General features: G+C 52.0%; 1 protein-coding gene across 1 annotated transcript in view; it reads left to right on the top strand.

The window, feature by feature from the left end:
- The first annotated feature begins 2,308 nt into the window (after positions 1-2,308).
- The window catches only part of LOC110472928 (transient receptor potential cation channel subfamily M member 8), a 47,687-nt gene continuing 37,250 nt past the window's right edge, over positions 2,309-12,745 (top strand). The window contains 3 exon segments of the mRNA XM_077785233.1: positions 2,309-2,402; positions 2,643-2,707; positions 2,822-2,983. Of these exon segments, the coding sequence (XP_077641359.1) occupies positions 2,309-2,402; positions 2,643-2,707; positions 2,822-2,983 (321 nt within the window).

Genomic DNA, 12,745 nt, shown 5'->3' with positions numbered 1-12,745 from the left:
AGACTTGGAAAGCTGCCAGAGGGAGCAGTGTTCCCAGTATCTCCAGAGAAGTGCTTCCCTTCCCACCGCACTGCAATGGTCTCAAAGGCTCACCAGTGGCCTCCTTAAGAGGCCAAGCAATTCCTGGGAGGACCAAACCCTGGCCACAGGCTGCTTACTTGCTTTGGATTGTAAAAACCTCCCTCTACAAGCAAATCCAGCAGGGCAGCACTGGTCTTGGTTTGGAAGATGGGCGAGTATGCTCTGAGCCCAGCGCCCCTGGTGATGTTCTCTTCCTGCCGAATTGTCTTGATGAATTTGCAAACGAGCTGAAGGAGAAGGGCAAAAAGCCATGGATGTTACATGGAGTGCTCCAGGTGTGGTGCTAGGTTGAGCAGTGACAGCAGGCCCAGCCCAGGTGGGGATGGCTGCAGGTACCTGTGCTGTTCTGTGGAAGCGGCCATGATTGGGTTTCTGCTCTTGTGTCTGGTCCAGGGCTGCATCTGGCAAAGAGCAAGCGCAGCCAGGGCTGAGGGGCTGCGGGACGGGCTGGAGAACACAGCCCCGCCCTGCGCTGCCCAGGCAGGGACAGCCCCAGGATGCCACAGGTGGATGGAACACGGCCACTGCGGGGTGTCTGCCCGGGCCCCTCTTCCGTCCTGTCCATGGGCACGTCCCCAAGGGATGGGATGGGATGGGATGGGGTGGGGTGTGATGGGGCCAAGCTGGCTGAAGGTACCAGCCCTGCGGCCTGGCTCTGCCACTCACCCTCCTGCGGTGGATGGAATGGCACCACCTCTTCAGTCTCCGGTGCTGGGGCAGCTGCAGGGCCGCCTTCTTCCTCCTCCACCCAGGTCTGCTGGGGCTCTCTCAGGGGTCTCTGCTCCATGTCAGCGACTGGTTTTGTGGGTACTTGCAGAAGACTTGCCTTGGAAAAGCTCCAGGGCACCAAGTCCCACGGTCTGCCCTCAAGGGCACCTGCAGAATTGAAGCCTTGGAAGGCCACAGCTCACCGAGTCCTGTGGTCTGGCCTCAAGGTGAGCTGCAAGAACAATGCTTCAGAAACACTCCGGGTTGGACAGGAATGAGTGCGCTGTGTGGGGGCTCCTCACGGCACCACTCTGTCCTGTCCTGTCCCGTTGCCTGCTCTGAGCACTGTGGCGTGCTCTTGCCACTTCCAGCTCCTATGTCAGCACGTGTCACAAAGGGCCCTTGGACACCCGGCTCCATTCCATGCTGCACCGTGTCACGCAGGGCCCTTGGACACCCGGCTCCATTCTATGCTGCACGTGTCACAAAGGGCCCTCTGATACACTGCCACCTGCCCTGGGGCCGCCCCTGCCCACCCAAAGTGTCCCAGGTTTGAAGGAATCCCTGGCCCCAAGTGTCTGAGACAGCCCAACAGGATCTTTAGGAACGTCTCAGACCATCAGCAAATGCTGCCCTGCTCTGCGAGCTCAGGGCAGCAGAAAGAGCCCCCAGGGCTGCCGATGCAGCTGTGCTGGGAAGGGCACGGGACCTTCCATGGAAGCTGCCACGGCCTCCTTGGGACACTTCCCAGTTTGTGGCCATCCACAGGTGTAACAGGGACAAGGAACGTGTGGGCCAGCTCCTCTGAGCTCTGGGGCCCGGGAACACTGACACCAGCAGGTGTGGCAGAGTCCCCGCCCAAGCAGACCTGCCAGCTCCCGAGCCCTGGCAGGGCTGGTGCCCGTCTCCTGCCCCAGAGACCTGTGCCCCTGGGGGGCTTCTATGCCAGAGGAAACCAAACCCATGTGCACTGGGGGATGTGCTCCTGACTGCAAAGGCTGTTGGCAGGAGCACCTGGAGCAACTGCTGGCAATGCTTGGTGTCTGTCAGATGATGTTGCTCTTTCCTGAAATGGATTTTTTTCATGGAAGGGTTTGGCAGTAGCACCAGAACGCCATCAGTTTTTGAGTTTCCCAGGATAATTAAATTGGAAAGGAATACTGTGAAATTCTCTTGTGGTTTTTGACTCTCTTTCCTGCATTCTGAAAAAAGTAGAATCTGCCCAGCCTCTGATATTCTAGGCTTCAGTTCCTGCGTGTCTTGCTCTGGCAGCTCATGTCCAACAACATCCCCTCTGAGTACAGCAATCGGAGGCAACATAGTTATAAGTTGCCCAATGAACATCAAGGCACACACATCGGGAAGTGCAGAGTATAGGAATAACTCTGGGAGGAAAAGCTCTTCTGTGTCTCTGATTTTGGTGCCAGCACCCTGAAGGAGCTGCCAAGATAATGGCTGTAAGCAAACGGCTGCAGTTTTGGGCACCACAATATAAAAAGATATTCAGCTGTTAGCCGGAATGCAAAGGAGGACTGCAAGGTTGGCGTGTGGTCTGGAGGGGAAGACCTCAGTGCAGCTGAGGCCACTTAAGTCTGTTCAGCCACTGCAGGATGGTGAGTGGCAGAGCCAGGCCGCAGGGCTGATGGCTGCTGCCAGTTTGGCCCCATCCCATTTCCTGGGGACGTGCCCATGGAAAGGATCGAAGAAGGGCCCAGGCAGAGACCCCACAGTGGCCGTGCTCCATCCACCTGTGGCATCCTGGGGCTGTCCCTGCCTGGGGAGAGCAGGTATGGGCTATGTTCTCTGGTCTCTCCCGCAGCCCCTCAGCCCTGGCTGCGCTTGCTCTTTGCCAGATGCAGCCCTGGACCAGACACAAGAGCAGAAACCCAATCATGGCCGCTTCCGCAAAACCCTGAAGGTGCCTGCAGCCATCCCCACCTGGGCTGGGCCTGCTGTCACTGCTCAACCTAGCAGCACACCTGAAGCACTCCATGGAACATCCCTGGTTTCCCTGTCCGTTGCTCTCCTCCAGATGTTCTGGAAGTTCCCGTGCATTCCACGTAGAAAGACCGACAGCACAGCAGCTGAGGGCCCAGCTGAGCCTGACTCGGAGCTGACTGAGATCCAGGCAGAACCTGATGTCAGCCCACAGTTGACAGCACACTCACAGAACAATGCAATCAATTCTCAGAGGGTGACGGCTGTTCACATGGCAATGACTGAGAACATGGCCATCAGAAACACTGACACCAGTGTGGAATTGTGTTTGTATGTTTTATTCTGTAATGGTTCATTCTTATGTACCCCCATATTCCCTTTGGTTTCTCCCTTAGTTTTCATGCCTCTCCTCATGTGTCCATCACCCTAAAAGTGCTAAGTCATCCCCTCGTCTCCTCCCAGGTGCCTTGTCCATCACTCGGCGTCCCCTCCCTCCCATCTATCCAGGGTGCCAGGTGATTGGATGAGGACCTGGGGCCCCTCCCCCGTTCCTCCCACATTGGATACCTCATCTATCAGTTTATACAAGAGCCACCCCTTACTGTTTCCCTATTGGATAGTCAGATCCCCTCCCTCTCGATATTTAAACTGCGGTTTGCACCTCTCGGGTGCTCTTGTTAGTTGGTTGTATTCGAGTGCTGTTGGGCTCTTCAGAGCCCCAATAAAACTTTGGAGTTTAACCCCTAACAAGAGACTCTCCTTCCTTCACCGGCAGGGTCTGCTGCACCTCTGAACCCATGGAGGCACTCCCTAAAGCCCACCTGGGCCCAGCGGGGAGTGCTTCTTGCTGCCCTACTGGCCCCTTGGTGAGCTAGCCAAGGGCGAGTGAATTTAGGATCTGCATTTGGGGCAAGGTTGCAGCAGTATGGCATCCAATGTGGGGCCTGAGAACACTGCCAGACCCCACAGCAGAAGAGCTCTGAAGTCTCTGGGACTGTGGGACTTTCCTTCGTGGCCGTCAATCTACCCCAGTGGGAGCAGACCCACGTTTTAGTGGGTGGCACTCTTGGGGACGGGGCCAGCAGCTCCTGAAAGCGCCGCAGGAGTCAGTCCTTTTGCCAGTGTGCCTTCAACTGAGGATTTCATTTCTGCGCTGACGTGACTGAACCATCTCAAGGGGAGAGTTGGTTCTTGGGGCTTAAACATCCATTCCTTTTGAGGGTTTTCCTTTTCTCCCTAAGGATAGAGGGAGGGATTCCCTTTTTGGGTGGGTGTTCTTTTTCCCTGGTGGCAGGGAAAAGATCCCCAATTCTCTTTTTGGTATAGCTCCCTTTCCCGGGGTGTCGGGGAGCTCAAAGGGCAGGTTGTTTAAGCTTTTAGTTGCAGGTTTCTCCTTTTTGTTGTGCTTTTCTCAGTTGTTGGTTTTGTGGTACAAATCTAACACCAGTCAGCATGGGTGCAAGGCTGACAGTGCCACAAAGGAGATTGTACAGCCAAGTTGTGGGTATCTTTGTAGGGGAAGATAAGAAGTTTAAAAAATCGGATGTTTAGTGGTTTGCCCAATGGTTGCTGCAGAGCTTCCCTGATATTTCAGCAGTTAAATTATATCAAATCCTGTTTTGGGACCAAGTCGGAAGGGAAATTTTGAAACAGGGAGGTCTTTCCCTCTCAAAATTATTTTATTTGGCCGTCCAAATTAGGGACATTGTTCAGAAGAATTATGAAGCGCTGCCACAGCCATCATTGGACAAACCAAACCCCAGTTCACAGAACCCTACCCCTCTTCCCTCTCCCTCTCTCCCTAAAATGGGGATTCTTAGATGGGCATCCCGGCAGAGCCTGCAGGCAGATTCTGGCCCCTTTAGGAATTCCCGGAATCCCTACCAGGGCAGTGCTGGCACTGCTCTGGAATCTCCCTGCAGCCCTATGTCCCCGCATTGTACAGACCCATCTCATAGAAGTTCAGTAAGCTTTAATCTCCCTGATCCCACTCCCAATCCTTCTAAAAATACCTCCCAAAATGGATTCCCCTCTACCTGCTCCCCAGGGGCACAAGATGGCGGAGACCACATGGCTTTTCCCGCCACTTGTGCTTCTTCTTCCCACAATCCCTTTCCCGCCTCTTCCCTAAACCCCTTCCTCCCGACTGCCAATCCCTTCCGGTCCCCAGACTTTCCCGCCAGTTCCTTCCCTCCTCCTACCTCTCTTATGTTACACCATGAATTATTTAATACCTCCTCCCTTGACACCGCCCCTGGGGGGGGGGGGGGTTTCCCATCAACCACTCCCCCAGGCCCTGACTCTTCCCCTTCCACCTCCTCCCTCTGTTCCCACAACCCCACTTCTGTTTCCCACGATTTGGGTTCTGGGGCGCGGGGCAGGGGAGTGTGGTTCCCACGGCCTACCCCAATCCCTACCTGCCTTCTCAGCTGCACCAGTCATCTACACCCCGTGGCAGGGAGGCAGGTAGTCCCCCATTCCCCAACAAATAATTAAGGATTTCTGTATGGCCCCGAAAGAATTTGGAAGAGAAAGTGAGTTTTTTAGAGGTTACTTGATAGCAACACTTTCCTCATCAGAATGTGTGCCCACGGACATGCAGACTCTCTTTTTCTCTTTGATAACACAGGCTGAGTTCTTAACTGTGGGAGTCCACATGGAAGCGGGAAGTCTGGGAAGTGTTCCCAGACCTCTGGGCCTATACAGAGACGTCAGTTGATCTCAGTGGGGCAATTTTATCTGTGGATCACTTGTGCAGGGTGGGGGATAGGGACTGAGGCCCAACACAGGCCGAGAAAATACCTAGGGAGGCTTTACGATTTAGTGAGAGGGCAGTGGAAAAGGCCTTTTTATACTAAGGCCTAGCAGCCCAATTACTAACTATCTATTCATTAAGCAGGAGCCTTGGGAATCGTTTCTGAATTTCGTTGATAGGTTGCACCGAGCTATTGAGGGTCAGGTTCCGGACGAGTGCCTTAGGAAAGGAATCATCATGGAGGTTGTGAAACAAAATGCCAATGAAACTTGTCGACAGGCGATCCTAAGCCTACCTGTCTTGGTTTGACAAGACAGGAATCTGTGAAGGAGGGCAAAAGCCTCCTGTGCAATGGAGAAGGTAAACCCCCTCCCTCCGAATTACCAGGATTTTTAAATTAAAAGGCTCTCAGGCAAAGATATGGGAATGGGAGTAACAATTCTTTACTAGGAGAAAACTAGATAACAATTTAAAAAGGCAAATGCAATTGGTACAAACAAAACTATTGATAAAGTCCACAACCTGAGGAGTCGGGGTGTTGGTAGCAGTCCGGTTGAAATGATAGCTGCTCCTCTTGCAGTGGCTGATGAATTGCAGCTGAAGTGGTGATTTTAGAAGGGTATAGTTTTCTCTGAATATCTGGTGGCAGTTGGGCTGGTCTTCCTCTGCGCCAGGGCCGCCTCCAAGCTTTGCTGCCGCCACCTCACCGTGCTCCAGCCACTTCTCTTGGGAATCCTGCCGAAGGAGCTGCTTCTCTTGGAAATCCCGCAAAAAGAGAGCTGCTCTCTCTCCCAAAAGGTACCCCTTTATACAATAAAAGAGTGCTTGGCTTCCCGCTCTGGGTGGAGCATCTCACAAGGGGATGGTGTTACGTTACCAGCCCTGATGTGAGTCAGTCAATGGCCCATTAACAAACCATTACCTCTTCGGAGCAAACCATTGTTTTTGGAAGAGATAACAAACCTGCCCAACCTCCAACAGATGGCAAATAGAATACAAGCTTATCTTACAACCCTGGACATTATCCACCCCTTATTCTATTTCCATCTGCACACCATGACATCTTACACCCAGTTCTCTCTTAAGACCAAGTTTCCCTGTGGTACACAGCGGGTCTCCCCATCTTTCTGCATTACCCACCAAGTGTAACCAGGTCCTTGAGCAAAGACAATCCCACGAATGGGTTGGTCTTTGCCTGAGGTGGGATTAATCCAAACAGTTTTCCCTAAAATACCTTTCATATGTACTACAGGGACCTTATCTCCATCTACTGCGTGTAAGGGTTCTGACTGAGCAGGGCCAGCTCGATTGACAGACCCCCGAGTGTTGACCATCCAGGTTGCTTTTGCCAGGTTAATTTCCCAGTTTCTAAATGTTCCCCCACCAAGTGCCTTCAGGGTAGTCTTAAGGAGTCCGTTGCACCGTTCAACTTTGCCAGCAGCTGGAGCATGATAGGGAATATGATATATCCATTCGATACCATGTTCTCTGGCCCAGGTGTTGATAAGGCTGTTCTTGAAATGGGTGCCGTTGTCAGACTCAATTCTCTCAGGTGTGCCGTGTCTCCACAGGACTTGCTTTTCCAAGCCTAAGATGGTGTTCTGGGCAGTGCATGAGGTACGGAGAAAGTCTCCAGCCATCCAGTGGTGGCTTCCACCATGGTCAGCACGTAGCGCTTGCCTTGGCGTGTCTGGGGCAGTGTGATATAGTCAATCTGCCAGGCCTCCCCATACTTGTACTTGGACCACCGCCCACCATACCATAGGGGCTTCACTCTCTTGGCCTGTTTGATGGCAGCAGACGTCTCACAGTCATGGATAACTTGGGAAACACTGTCCATGGTTAGATCCACCCCTCGGTCTCGTGCCCACTTGTAGGTGGCATCTCTGCCCTGATGACCTGAGGCATCATGAGTCCATCGAGCCAGGAACAACTCCCCCTTATGGTGCCAATCTAAGTCTATCTTTGACACCTCTATTTTTACTGCCTGATCTACCTGCTCGTTGTTTCGGTGCTCCTCATTAGCCCGACTTTTGGGGACATGGGCATCTACATGACGGACTTTCACCGTCAGCTTTTCCACCCGAGAGGCAATGTCTTTCCATATATCAGCAGCCCAGATTGGCTTTCCTCTACGTTGCCAGTTGGCCTTCCTCCACCTTCCCAGCCAGCCCCACAGAGCATTGGCTACCATCCATGAATCAGTATAAAGGTAGAGCTTTGGCCACTTCTCCCTTTCAGCAATGTCCAGAGCCAGCTGAACGGCCTTGAGTTCGGCGAGTTGGCTCGATCCACCTTCTCCTTCGGTAGCTTGTGCAACTTGGCGTGTGGGGCTCCATACGGCTGCTTTCCACTTCCGGTTCATCCCTACAATGCGACAGGAACCATCAGTGAAAAGATCGTAGCAGGTCTCCTCTGCTGGTAGTTGGTTGTATGGTGGAGCTTCTTCAGCCCTTGTCACTTGTACCTGCTCCTCATCATCAGTGAGACCAAAGTTTTCACCTTCTGGCCAGTTCGTAATTATCTCCAAAATCCCAGGGCGATTCAGGTTTCCAATACGGGCGTGCTGAGTGATGAGGGCAATCCATTTGCTCCATGTGGCGTCAGTGGCATGGTGGGTAGTAGGAACCTTTCCTTTAAAAATCCACCCCAGCACCGGTAGTCAGGGTGCCAGGAGGAGTTGTGTTTCTGTGCCAATTACCTCCGAGGCGGCTTGAACTCCTTCAAAGGCAGCCAAGATTTCCTTCTCTGTGGGAGTGTAGCTGGCTTCAGACCCTCCGTAACTTCGGCTCCAGAATCCCAGTGGTCGGCCTCGAGTCTCCCCAGGCAATTTCTGCCAAAGGCTCCAGGACAACCCATGGTTCCCGGCTGCAGAGTAGAGCACATTCTTGACCTCTGGTCCCGTCCTGACCGGGCCAAGGGCTACAGCATGAGTGATCTCCTGCTTGATCTGGGTGAAGGCTTGTTGCTGCTCAGGGCCCCAGTGGAAATCATTCTTCTTTCGGGTAACCAGATAAAGAGGGCTCACAATCTGGCTATACTCGGGAATGTGCATTCTCCAGAAACCTATGGCACCTAGGAAAGCTTATGTTTCCTTTTTGCTGGTTGGTGGGGACATAGCTGTTATCTTGTTGATGACCTCAGTGGTAATCTGGCGCTGTCCGTCTTGCCAGTTCACTCCCAGGGACTGGATCTCTCGGGCAGGTCCCTTGACTTTGCTCTTCTTGATGGCGAAACCAGCTTCTAGTAGTATCTGGATGATCCTCTCACCTTTCTCAAACACTTCTGCCACTGTGCTCCGCCACACAATGATGTCATCAATGTATTGCAGGTGTTCTGGAGCCTCACCCTTTTCTAGTGCAGCCTGGATCAGTCTATGGCAGATGGTGGGGCTGTGTTTCCACCCCTGGGGCAGTCAGTTCCAGGTGTACTGCACGCCCCTCCAGGTGAAAGCAAACTGAGGCCTGCATTCTGTTGCCAGAGGAATGGAGAAAAACACATTAGCAATATCAATGGTGGCATACCACTTTGCTGCCTTGGACTCCAGCTCGTACTGGAGTTCCAGCATATCCGGTACAGCAGCGCTCAGCGGTGGAGTCACTTCATTTAAGCCACAGTAGTCCACAGTCAATCTCCATTCTTTGTCAGATTTGCGCACAGGCCAGATGGGGCTGTTGAACAGTGAGTGGGTTTTGCTGACCACCCCTTGGCTCTCCAGCTCCCGAATCATTTTGTGGATGGGGATCACGGCATCTAGATCCGTCCGATACTGCCGGCGGTGCACTGTCGAGGTCGCAATTGGCACGCGTTGTTCTTCCACCCTTAGGAGTCCTACTGCAGAGGGGTTTTCTGACAGTCCAGGCAAGGTGTTCAATTGCTTAATGTCTTCTGCCTCTACAGCGGCTATTCCAAAAGCCCACCTGAGTCCCTTTGGGTCTTTGTAATAGCCGTTCTGGAGGAAGTCTATGCCTAGGATACACGGAGCATCTGGGCCAGTCACCATAGGATGTTTCTTCCTCTCCTTCCCAGTCAGGCTCACCTCGGCTTCCACCAGAGTCAATTGTTGTGATCCCCCTGTCACACCAGCAATGGAAACAGGCTCTGCCCGCACATGTCTCGATGGTATCAGAGTACACTGTGCACCAGTATCAACTAAAGCATCATATTTTTGTGGCTCTGATGTGCCAGGCCATCGGATCCACACTGTCCAGAAGATCCGGTTTTCCCGTGCCTCTCCCTGGCTAGAGACAGGCCCCCTCTAACACTGGTTATTATTCCTTTCCTGGGCATACATACTAGAGGTCCCTTCAAGGGAGTCTGACAGATCGTACCCACAAGCTTGGTCACGGGAGGTTGAGGCTACCTTCACTTTGGTGGAACTCCCCCGGTTAGAGTTTCCCTCCTTGAACTGATGGACCCGTGCTGCCAGGACAGAAGTGGGTTTCCCATCCCACCTCCCCATGTCTTCCCCATGGTCACGCAGGAAGAACCACAGATTAGCCCTTGGGGTGTGCCCTCTCTCTCTAGCTGGGGATTGTTGGGCGCTGATTCTGGGGCCTGTGACTCTCATAGGTGCTGCATTAACCTTCCTCATCTCCTCCCTCATCTCCTCTTTAAACTCCTTAATCACAGCTGAGATATGAGCCTGCATTGGGCCATTAATCATACTCTCATAATTCCTAAGTTTGTTGGCAACAGAGCCCACTGTCTCTTGGTGAGCGTCAGCATTGATTGTTGCAATGAAAGTGGTGTATTGAGATGGCCCAAGATTTGCTAGACTCCACAGCATTTCTCCTGTACACCTGACCTTGTCAGGGTCATTATTGTGTCGTCCATCCCTCCCAAAGAGTACCTCCAATACTGCCACCTCCCTCAGCTGTTGGATCCCTTCCTCGAGGGTCTTCCAGCGCATTCTATGATGGTGCTCCTGCATTTTCTCCCTGTGGAGAAACCTCTCCCTGACACTCATTAAGAGCCGCTCCCAGAGAGAAAGGGACCCTGGTTCCCTTACAAAAACCTGATTTATACCCGAGTCCTGGGTCAAGGGTCCCAAGTTCCTTGCCTCACCACCGTCCAGCTGCACGCCTGTACCCATAAGATCCCAAACCCGGAGTAACCAAGTAGTATAAGCCTCACGCCCTCGTCGCACAATGTCTTTATGCAGATTGCGAAGACTTTCGTACGTCAGGGACTCGGTGATGATAGCATCTCTGGCTCCCCTGTGGATTGTGAGGTTCCTCCATTCCTGTCCCTATCTGCAGGGTGCTCTGCTTTCATCTTAGACTTCCTTGTTTCTACCAGGGCAACTGCTGCTGGCTGTGACTGCCTTTGTGGTTCAGCTGGAACCTGGACAGTTGTAACATTTGTGGGTTCCACAGCTGTACTATTAGACTGTCCCTCCTCAAGGCAAAGGGCCGGTTTCTCACCAGCTGGGGAAATGCACTCCTTCAGCATCTCTCGTATCTCCTTAACCAGAACCCTCACCCAATCTGGGTGGTTCATTTCTGAGGTGGGCTGTGGGGCAGGGTCAGGCTCTGGAGCAGCAGCATCTCGAGTCTCTGGGGCAGTGTCAGGTTCTGCAGGAGCATACCTAGCCTCTGGTGTAGGTGTGAGGGTAGTTATCCAGGTTAATCTTCCCTTATCTCTGAGTGCTAAATATAACAGGCCTATCAGCAACACCACCCATTGTATGGTATCATTAGCACTTAGAGAGGATCTTAACCCTTTGAGAACTGGTGGAGCAGACCCAAAAAGATGGTTAAAAGGTTGGGAGAAAGTTTCCCCAGGTGCTATTTCCTCGCAGTAGGTACCGTTATTAAAGTAACTCCAAAAACATACAGTTAGTGTGTGATAGCTATGAATCCATGTACCTGCCTTCCAGAGGAAATTAAAGATCCATGAATTCCTCACCCAATTAACCCAGAAGCCAAACTTGATAACAGACACCGTAGCCTTAGTTATAGGACCCATTTTTAGATAAGGGTCTGCAAATGGGAAAAGTATAGCTACGATCACATGCCACCCAAACCAAGGGTAACTAGACCACATGGTGATGCTTAGAATGTTTCTACACACAACAAAAAACCAAATTACTTAAGAACTGTTAATCCTTTTTCCCTCTCAATGCCCTCGAGCCCCACGTTGATGCGCCAAAATCTGTCTTTGTTTGACAAGACAGGAGTCTGTGAAGGAGGGCAAAAGCCTCCTGTGCAATGGAGAAGGTAAACCCTCTCCCTCCAAATTACCAGGATTTTTAAACTAAAAGGCTCTCAGGCAAAGATATGGGAATGGGAGTAACAATTCCTTACTAGGAGAAAACTAGATAACAATTTAAAAAGGCAAATGCAATTGGTACAAACAAAACTAGTGATAAAGTCCACAACCTTACACCCTGAGGAGTCGGGGTGTTGGTAGCAGTCCAGTTGAAATGACAGCTGCTCCTCTTGCAGTGGCTGATGAATTGCAGCTGAAGTGGTGATCTTTAGAAGGGTATAATTTTCTCTGAAGATCTGGTGGCAGTTGGGCCGATCTTCCTCTGGGAATCCAGTGAAGGGGCCACTTTTACTGGGAACCCCACCGAAGGAGCCGCTTCTCTGGGAATCCCACAAAGAGAGAGCTGCTCTGTCTCCCAAAAAGGTACCACTTTATACAATAAAAGAGTGCTTGGCTTCTCCCTCTGGGTGGAGCATCTCACAATGGGATGGTGTAACGTTACCAGGCCTGTAGTGAGTCAGTCAATGGTCCATTAACAAACGTTTACCTCTTCGGAGCAAACCATTGTTCTTAGAAAAGATGACAAACCTGCCCAACCTCCAACAGATGGCAAATAGAATACAAGCTTATCTTACAAACCAGGACACACTTCTTCCCCTAGCAGGGAGATCCACTCCTTCATCATCCAGCAACAGGACGCATGGAGGAGATGGGTCAAACTGTTCCCCGTAATGGATAAAAACCCTGAAGAACTATATTTGCTTGGCTCCTCTCCTGCTTCCACCTGTGTCCATTTCACTGTCAGCCCTTATCCCAAAGCTTAACCTTTCATTGAAGTCAAACAAACCATCAAAGAATATACCGCGAAGGAATGGTGCCAAAGGGAAATCCAAATCCCCATGTTCTCCACACCTGATAACAAACCCCATGCCCTACCCAAAGGCACCTTCCTTCTTTGTGGAAAGCCGGCTTGGGCTGGCATCCCCCCTCACCTGATCAGAGGTCTACGTGCCTTCAGGCAGCTGAGCCTGTTTACACCCAATAAGACAC

Source organism: Lonchura striata, chromosome 8 (assembly GCF_046129695.1).
Source record: "Lonchura striata isolate bLonStr1 chromosome 8, bLonStr1.mat, whole genome shotgun sequence".
Classification (NCBI taxonomy): domain Eukaryota; kingdom Metazoa; phylum Chordata; class Aves; order Passeriformes; family Estrildidae; genus Lonchura; species Lonchura striata.
Note: the sequence above shows the minus strand (reverse complement) of the source record. Positions and strands in the feature narration are given on the sequence as shown.